The 10,184-nt window shown below is 39.7% G+C and overlaps 1 protein-coding gene across 1 annotated transcript; it reads right to left on the bottom strand.

The window, feature by feature from the left end:
• Window positions 1-4,227: 4,227 nt before the first annotated feature.
• Window positions 4,228-9,546, bottom strand: LOC149619071 (uncharacterized). Its single transcript, XM_089854554.1, has one exon. The coding sequence runs from the start codon at window positions 9,544-9,546 to the stop codon at window positions 4,228-4,230; it is 5,319 nt and encodes a 1,772-aa protein (XP_089710680.1).
• Between the last annotated feature and the right edge of the window lie 638 nt (window positions 9,547-10,184).

Below are 10,184 nucleotides of genomic sequence, written 5' to 3'. Positions count from 1 at the left end.
CTGCAATAATGGCTTTAGTAATAATGGTGGTTCAATATTACACTGTTAAAAAAAATGGAACTGTTTGACACCTTTAGAGGTGTTTCCTAATGCATCCCCAGTAGCACCTCTATTGGTGTTTAAAAGCACCATTCGAGAGGATGTCAATACGCACCTTTCAAAACGGTGCGAAATAATACCTTCTCTGAAGGTGCTTTTTAAATCCTGTTAGGTGTTTTAATCACTTAGAATAAAGGTGTATATTAATACCAGAAAAAGTGTTAATAAACCCTTTAAAAAAAGGTCTTTTTGAGACAAATTTGGTGTTTTTAAATTCCATTGACGTTGGTGCTTTTTAATTCCTGTTAGGTTTAAAACATCACCCTTAATAGAGGTTTATAATGATACCAGAAAGGTGTCTATAGACTCTTAATTTCTTAAAACGTGTTTTTTGAAATAATTGTTTTTCAAAACACATGAGTTACCATAGATTAGTCTTTCAAAATAGCTACTCAAATCCAGTGGATTAAGGGTAAACGTTTTTTCTGCTGTAAGCCTTATTAAACCGTGTAAGAATTGATACGCGTGCGAAGTGGTTACGTTTAACCTTTACTGTATATCCTCAATAGTTCTATTGAAGGACCTGATTTATATCATTCAAAAGTGTATTTAATTTTTCGGCTCACTGTGAACCGTCAAGACCTCCTCAAAGACACACGAATTCATGGAACCAAACCGAACAACGCTTACCAAAATCTTTAGAAGTAGCATTCAGTGTAACTAGGAAAGTATAATTTCACGTTTACACTGTATATAAATGTAGTAAAGCTGAATTAAAAAGTAAACACCGAATTTGAAATATTAATATAAAAGATGTTCTTGGAATATTGAAATGAAACAGAGCTTTTTAGCTACAAAACTACAAAAAGAATCGTAATGCCGAAACATACTAAATGCTTTCATTTAATATTCTACAATAAGAAATGTTATGGTTTTGTAAGAGATAATTTTATTTTACTCGCTTCATATTAACTTTGATATGCGTATAGTGTTTCGATTCAGATGCAATCTTCATTACACGTTCTGTATAAACTTTCACTTGTGTCGTTCCGAAGAAAGAAGATTATCTTAAGTGATTAAATAAATATAAATGATATTAATTTTTTTAATCGTCGGTATTTTACCTTAATTCTAGTTAAGTGGTTTCGGAGATTCGAACCAACAACCTATCGCTTCGCAGTCCAACATCGTATCCACTACACCACCGAATCGCTGATGGCTACAGTGTTTCAAGTTATATTCATGTATTTTTTAGGGGCATATTCGGACGATTGGGATTTCGGTCCATCGGGAATATAGCCATTGGGCTGGAAATCTAAAATCATTGCGGGATATTCTGTCGAATGGGATTTCGGTCCATTGGGAATTCGGTTGAAACTTGAAAGGAACGATACCACTACGCTAAGCCTTGGCTAGGTATCAGCGGAATCCCGATTCCCGAGCCGCCGGCGGCTAAGCTCGCCGTAGCCGCGGGAATAGAAAACATTCCTCGTAAAAAACAGATACACGGCGTCTTAAAAGTCCAAGCAAAAGCTACCCAGATTCATAAGATTTTCGTGCCTTACTCCCAAATAATCTTTCGTATTGTGAATAGTTTTAACTAAAGAATATTTCAGACACTCTACTCAACATTTATAGTAGTTCCCTAATTTCAACAGAAAAATAGCTCTGCGAATTATAGTAGACTCGACGAAAACTGCACTAAGCCTTGGCTAGGTAACAACGGTATCCCGATTCCCGAGCCGCCGGCGGCTGAGCTCGCCGTAACCGCGAGAACAGAAATAATTACTCGTAAAAAACAGATACACGGCGTCTTAAATAGTCCAAGGCAAAGATACCCAGATCGATAAGATCTTGGTTCCTTACTCCCAAATAATCTTTGGTATTGTGAATAGTTTTATCTAAAGAATATTTTAGACACCCTATTCAGTCTTTATAGTAGCTCCCTAGTTTACGTACCAGGTAAATTGGTTCTTAAGGCGGAAGGATCGCAAGGATCCGAAAGAGCCGCGTTACCGAATTTTGTTCCTCCGCGTAAGGGGAGGTTCTTTCCTAGGAGCTTAGAGAATATCGTGTAGCTCTCCCAGGCACCTGTTACGTATTTCATGTGTAAAGCCTAATCGGCTTCTGGTTGAACCAATGTAGTAGCGTTCTGGAAATGGTATATGATAAGGTATGCTTTGAGTGCAAAGAAAGAGGTTGCTTTTTTTCAAGATCAGACCATAACCGAACTCTATGACCAACACATATGAAAGACATGTAGACCCGGTGGGCTCTTCCTCCATGGTAGAACTAGGTAGTCATTTTGATTATTTAATTGGCTGAAACATTTAATAATAAGTTAAGGTCAAATATGAAGAGAGCACTAGTTAGTATTTACCTTGATTATCACAACTCTTATCAGTTAGATTCGTACTCGCGCAAGATCTCAGATTAAAAGAGGATTAGTCGGTTGGCAACGAGTGTAACATCATGGGTCATGTGAATGGCCGGTGCCGAGTCGAAATGTCGCACCCGTCAAACTTGACAAAAACAGACCATTGTCCTTCTCATAGGACAGCGTTGATTTTAATTAAAATTGTTTTTCAAAATCCTTACTTTCTTAATTGGCAGCAGCCGAAGCGTCTTTATTTTTATTTTCATTTTATCTTCAATATCATTCAAACTAATGACTTATTACCCAATAAACTACCATACTTTACGCAACCAAAGAAAATAAAGAATATATTAATATTTTGTCCCATAAATTTGGTTACTCTCCGTTCAACAGAGCAGTGTTTCCCTAAACCACTGTTTCGTCTACAAATCTAGGAATCAAGTCCAGACCAATTGATTATTCCGTGTGGTTATATAAAAACCAACGAAGTATCGTGCTGTTATTCAGTTATTTAGTAGACCCGTGGTGCACGTAAAAAGGCAGTGCACACGATTCCATTGATATTGCAATCGTAAAGGGGTCTGGTAAAAGTGGCAGCTTTGATGGTTCAAAAATCGTGGCAGTAGTTCAGTATAAAGCTAGGGTTCTAAAAGGAGTATTGAATCGCATCTTATAATAGTTTGAAGAAGTTTAGAATAATCTTTACACTCGTCCTGGAAATTACAACTTTAGAACCAGTTTTCGTATAAATGTATATGTAAAGAAGCCTTCCCTCACTGGGAGCCGATTAGTCGTGGTGAGGTTGCTTTCAAAATCCCATAGACATCTGGAACACCTTCAGCTGGCTAGTAAGTTGATATATTTATTTTTAGTACATTTTGTAATTATTTATTTTCCCACAAATACATTTAGTAATTATTTATTTTCCCACAAATACATTTAGTAATTATTTATTTTCCCACAAATACATTTAGTAATTATTTATTTTCCCACAAATACATTTAGTAATTATTTATTTTCCCACAAATACATTTAGTAATTATTTATTTTCCCACAAATACATTTAGTAATTATTTATTTTCCCACAAATACATTTAGTAATTATTTATTTTCCCACAAATACATTTAGTAATTATTTATTTTCCCACAAATACATTTAGTAATTATTTATTTTCCCACAAATACATTTAGTAATTATTTATTTTCCATTTATTTCTTAGAATACATCAATAAATATCTATGTTGTAATTTAAATATCTCGTGAACAAATTCTTACGCGTATTTTCGAATTAAGAGTCATCACGATTTTAAAAAGATATTAGTAATTCCAATGTTCTAAGTATTTTTAGTAGTATATACTTTTAGCTCTGTATTCCCTAATTGGACCGCACTATCAATAGATCATGTTGAATATATCGTTGCGGTAACTAAATTCTAATTATAATAAAACTGATAGTGGCTAACTTATAAGTAACTTCAACTGGAGTTAAATATTATAAAAACTTTATTCGTCACGAGAACTCTTATGACATTGTCAATTATTAGCAAAGGGAAAATATTTACAAGCTAAGCTCATTAAGTACTGACAACTTAGACCTGGTAACTAACTGATAACAACTGGTAACTCATAACCGATGACAACTGATTTTCTATGGTAGCGTTCTTAGTTTATATACAGAAGATAAAAAACTAAATCTATATTTTTTATGCCCGAATAGCGATAAATTTACGTTTACGATATTTTTTACATTATTTCATTTTTTAGATTTAACAAATTCCCCGCCGATGAGTTTTAGAACTCATCCAAACAATTACTGAACTTCTAATAAATATAACAATTGAATTGGTCTTCTCATATATTGTCCATTCCCAAGATGTATACGGCAAGCTCGAACCTTGTTGTCTCGGCCACGGAACACTTCTTCGATGAGGGCAGTTTTCCAAAATGTCCTCGGTATTTTGTCTTGATGTACCAGAACAAGGTCCCCTTTTTTGAATTCTTGACCTTCGGGTGGATTTCGGTACTGATGAATGGATCGCAGCTCAAATAAATACTCGTTTCGCCAACGATTCCAAAAGTTGTCCAGCAGGGATTGGCGGTACTTCAGTCTCCTTGTGAGATCTTGCTTCGTAGAGGATATAGTTTCGGGTGGATCATGGACTCTTGATGGTATAGCCATAAGTCGTTCGCCAACGAGAAAGTTGCTGGGACATAATGGTGATGGTTCCCCAGCATCGTTATAGCTAAAGGTCAGAGGTCGGGAGTTAATGACCGCCTCTGCTTCCGTAAGGATCGTCTGGAACTCTTCGGATGTTAGCAGCGCCTTCCCCAATACTTTCTTAAGTGCACTCTTGACCGATCGTACCATCCTTTCGTAAAATCCGCCCCACCAGGCAGCCTTCTCGACGATGTATTTCCATGTGACCTTGTGGTTGGCTAGGTACTCTTCTGTCTGTGGTGATTTGAGATTGGTCCAGATTTCTTTAAGATCTTGTTCGGCCCTCTTGAAACTCTTTGCGTTATCGGAGTAGATGGTAGTTGGTACTCCTCTTCTTGACACAAATCGTCTGAAGGCCATCAGAAAGGCTTCAGCCGTCATATTCGATACAAGTTCCAAATGTAGCGCACGAGTAACGGCGCATGAGAAGATCGTGATGTAAACTTTGGTGGATTTATTTTTGCCGGCCTTCACGTACACCGGTCCTGCGAAGTCTATCCCAGAAACGCTGAATGGAGGTGCTTTTGTGACTCTGTCTTTAGGTAGTGGCGCCATAGTAGTCGTACCCGGCTTCACGGTGAGTTTTTTGCAAATGAAACAGCGATTGAGTAGAGTCTTCGCCACTTGTCTTCCACGTGTGAGCCAATATTTCTCTCTAACAGCAGCCAAGGTGTCTCGTAAACCGGAATGCATAAGTTGGCTATGTTGAGAAAGGATAATTAATTCTGATAGTCTGTTTCTTCCCATTAGTAGGCACGGATGTTTTTCGCAATACGAAAAGTTGGTCTTCTGTAATCGTCCTCCAAGTCGGATCAACTGCTCCTTGTCCAAAATTGGGTTCAGAGCCGATATTGGGGAGCTGACTGGTAGCGCTTTTCCTTCCTTCAACAACGTCAGTTCTTGGTGAAAGTCTTGTGACTGGGCCATGCGTACTAATGATCTTTCAGCTCGTTCGAACTCTTCTGCGTTGAAAGCTCCCTTTCTGATTTCCTTGGTTTTGATGTAATCCACGAAACGCCAAATGTAAGCCATAACTCTCTTTGCTTTCGTGAGAGAGTTGTATCTTGAAAGATCCATGAGCGGTTCTTCTTTGATGGTGACATTTAGCTGAGTGACCTCTGTATACTTGGTACGAGACTCTTTGGCAATGGTTTCCTTCGGTAGCTCTTCCATCCGTTTGATTTGCCAATGTTCCTTCTCGAGTCGTAGCCATTCTGGGCCTTCCCACCAGATCTTGCTCTGAATCAGACTTTGAACGGTACATCCTCTGGTCGGTAGGTCTGCAGGATTTTCCTTGCCCTTCACGTGACTCCAAATGCTGGGCTCAGTCAGTGATTGTATTTCCGCAACTCGATTTGCAACGAAAGGCTTCCATTTTATAGATTTTCCTCTGATCCAATGAAGCGTGATTAAAGAATCCGTCCACATGTATATCGGTATTTCTTCTTGCAACCAATTATGTTTGAGATATTGGGCCAGACGAGCTCCGACTACTGCTCCCATTAATTCGAGACGTGGCAAGGTGATTCTTTGTAGCGGGGCGACTCTCGTCTTGGCGGCGATAATTGATACGCTTATTTCTTCGTCTTCTCGTACATAGCGGATGTATGCAACGGCGGCGTAAACGTGCTCGCTGGCATCACAGAAAATATGGACTTCTTTTTCTTTCACTTGAGAAACGCTGAGGCCATGGTAATAATGTCGAGGAATTGCCAGTCTATTCAGCAGTGATAGTTCCAAACACCAGTCCTCGAATCTTCTTGTCGGTTCGATTGGTAACGGATCATCCCACTGCACGCCCAACTGCCAAAGTTCTTGAAAGAGGGTCTTCATCCTGACTGTGAATGGCGCAATAAATCCCACAGGATCGAATATTCTTGAAACGCATTGAAGAACGCTTCTCTTGGTGTTCTTGCGTGTGGTAATGAATTCCAGTAATGGTCGTAAATCGAAGATTAAGGTATCCAATTTCGGATTCCAGGTCAATCCTAAGACCTTTTGTGTTTCTTCTGATGTCTTCGGTCCAAGCGTAGTTAAAGTTTTTGGATCTACGCATTCGCCATCCCATCTCGATTGAAGTTGACTTGAATTCGTTCGCCATTTTCTGATATTCATCCCAGCAGTTTTCATTAGGTTTTTCGTATCCACTGATATCGCATGGGCGGTTTCGTCTTCCGACGCTCCAGATATTAAGTCATCAACGTAAAGACTGTTCTTGATCAATTCGCAAAGGTCGGCCTTTTCATCTTGATGTTTCTTTAGATGATGTTGGATCGTTGCTGATAACAGAAAAGGACTCGACGTCACTCCAAACGGTACTCTCGTAATTCGCCATACTTCATAATTATCTTGTCTAGGATCGTCCTTCCATAAGAATCGGACGGCATCTCTATCGGGTGGTGAGAGTGCTATCTGAAGGAATGCCTTTTCGATGTCGGCGGTAAATGCGATCTTGTGGTTTCGGAATCTGAGAAGGATCGACAACAGTTCTGGGTTTAGATTCGGCCCTGATGAGAGACAGTCATTGAGTGACAATTTTCCCTTGTCACTGGACGATGCGTCGTAGACTACACGCAACTTGGTGGTATCGTGATCGGCTCTGATGACTGCTTGATGCGGCAAGTAGTAAGTAGGGTTGTTGCTACTCCGTTCTGGTGAATCAACTCTTTCGATGACGCCTTGCTCCCTTTGTTCGTTTATAACATCCTTGTATTGAGTATGTAATACGGGGTTTGCTCTGAATCTGGACATCAGACGGTCTGTTCGTTGTTTAGCAACCTCATAGTTATCCGTGAGATTATCTCGTTTTTCATTCCATGGTAGGCAAACTTCGTATCTGTCGCTTATAAACTGGATCGACTTTTCGAATTCCGACTTGATACCGTCATCTGTGATATCGTTGTTTCCATTGTCCGTAACTCCCATCGCATCGAGTTCCCAGAAGGCTTGGATCTGTCTTGATAACTGACTTTCGTTATTGATGGCTATGGTCATTATGCTCACCATATTAATTCCAACTGATGTCGTCGTCGAAATTGACGGTCCATGCATCACCCATCCAAAGATTGTTTCAACAGCTCGTAGCTTAGAATCCAACGGCTCGGTCTTGCCCGTTACTACCGTCCAATAGCTGTCAGCACCAATCATCACTCCAATATCGCCTTGGCCATCAAAGCCTTGACCTTCTTCATCCGCAATTTCTAGTCCTTTCTCTCGTAACTGACTATTGGTATCTCTGCATGGAATAGCGATGAGCGAGCTACAGATGTTGGGTGACTCCATGGCTTCTATTTCGACCTTTCTTGTTGGATCTCTGATGTTCTCCAAGGTAATCTTCACAACTCTTCTGACTATGGATGTTGGTTTATCTTCCTCGAAGCCGTACGATGATATCGTTTCTTCTCGCATGAAAGGTAATTGCAAGTGACGAGATAATGCTTGATTGACGAACGTCCCTTGAGCTGCACCATCAAGTAGACATCGGACTCTTCTACTCTGACCCTTGTCGCCATATATTTTCACTTGGGCTGTTTGCAGCAACACTGTTCTTACTGCTGGAGATGTCATGACTGTCGAAAGGCTGGAGATTTGTCTTGAGATTACTTCTGACGATGAACATTCGTTTTCCTTGTTGGCGGTACGTTCCTCTGTACATAGACTTTGGTGATGCTTCCTGTTGCATCTTTTGCACACTTCAAGTTTTGATTTCTCCCAACAGCTTCTCGCAGAGTGTCTGGTTTTGAGGCATATGAAACATCGTCTCTCCTTCTGAACAAGTTGTAGCTTCTCTTCGATTGGTTTGCTACAGGACTCTGGGGTGTGGCCTGGATCTTGACAATATAGGCATTTTATAACAGTACCAACACTCAGTACCGCTGCTGATGCGAGCCTTCCTTGTCGCTGATTGTTTAGATTCTGCCATGGTTTTGACTTGTTCTTCTCCAGGAATGCCCTTGAACTTGATTCTCTGTTGTTCGGCGTGTCGTCTTCTTGGAATTCTTGAACTTGTTCTCTTGACTCCACCTCGTCACGTAAATAGCCCACTAAATCCATTACGTTCCATTTTTGACCTTTCTTCGACCGTGAGAATGACAACATGATGTCTTGTGGTATACGTTGCTTCAAGACTGTTCGTAGTAGTTGTCCATAAGACTCTGATCCAACTTTCAGCGCCTTCAAACTGCGAATTTCGATTTCCAAGGTGTCGTAGAGCCGTCTAAGTCCATTAACGTCGCTCGATTTTTTTACGGCCTCTAGTTTCAAAAGATTCCCCATATGCCGATCTACTATATCTCCCTGATCTCCAAATCTTCCCTTGAGAATGGTTATAGCTTCGTCATAAGTCGCTTCAGTGACAGCAAGGCCTTGGATAGATCTGGCTGCTTTCCCTTCTAGGTAAGACTGCAGGTACGTGAACTTCTCTACCTTGCTGAATCCTTGGTTGTCATGTACTGCAATTTCGTACTGGCTCCAGAAAGCTGTCCACTTGGTCTTCTCGCCGTTAAACTTTGCCATTGTTAACTTGGGTAACCTCACTGAAACTGGTCTAGCTATTTCTGTGTCATCGCTACTTGCGCTACTTGTTCTTGACCGAGTTCTCCTGACTCGTGTCTCTCGACTCTCCTCGATCTTTAGCTCGATGCGTGTCCTGCTCTCGCTAATCTTGTCCATGAGTTCCAGTGATTCTTGAACATCCTTGTCATAATCAGCTTGCACCGTCAGTAGGTCTTGAATCTCGTGGTCGGCTTCTTGTAAGCACCCTTGCTTTTGCACTAGACGGTTCAATGAAATTCGCAACTTCACCGCATCAACTGGGTCGGCTTTCAACTCGTCGCTGGACTTCTTGATGAGATTTGTAATTGACGTCTTCAGAGTTCCACGTTTTCTCTTAAGTTTTTCCAATGGATCCATACTAGCAGTTTACTTCCTGATTTCTTGTTACCACAGATTATTCCCGGATTTTCGGCACCATTAATTTGTTGAATATATCGTTGCGGTAACTAAATTCTAATTATAATAAAACTGATAGTGGCTAACTTATAAGTAACTTCAACTGGAGTTAAATATTATAAAAACTTTATTCGTCACGAGAACTCTTATGACATTGTCAATTATTAGCAAAGGGAAAATATTTACAAGCTAAGCTCATTAAGTACTGACAACTTAGACCTGGTAACTAACTGATAACAACTGGTAACTCATAACCGATGACAACTGATTTTCTATGGTAGCGTTCTTAGTTTATATACAGAAGATAAAAAACTAAATCTATATTTTTTATGCCCGAATAGCGATAAATTTACGTTTACGATATTTTTTACATTATTTCATTTTTTAGATTTAACAGATCATGCTTATTTTTAAAAATTTAGAAAAAGACTAGTTTCATTCGCTGACAGAATTTGTTTATGGTTACAATTATTGTAAGAACTTCTATTTCACTTAGTACTTTAGTTAGTTGAGTCTTTGTCTAAGTTTGCGTTAGCTCTTTACACTCGCCATTATAGCTCATGGTGATTTCCAAGTGTCACTTATTTAAATAAACTTGG

The sequence above is a fragment of the Phalangium opilio genome, unplaced genomic scaffold, assembly GCF_054372755.1.
Source record: "Phalangium opilio isolate 3A_F unplaced genomic scaffold, DU_Popi_V2 ptg000209l_1, whole genome shotgun sequence".
NCBI lineage: Eukaryota > Metazoa > Arthropoda > Arachnida > Opiliones > Phalangiidae > Phalangium > Phalangium opilio.
Note: the sequence above shows the minus strand (reverse complement) of the source record. Positions and strands in the feature narration are given on the sequence as shown.

Excerpts from the sequence above, each read along its gene's own strand:
- LOC149619071 (XM_089854554.1), bottom strand. The coding sequence starts at position 9,546 with ATGGATCCATTGGAAAAACTTAAGAGAAAACGTGGAACTCTGAAGACG.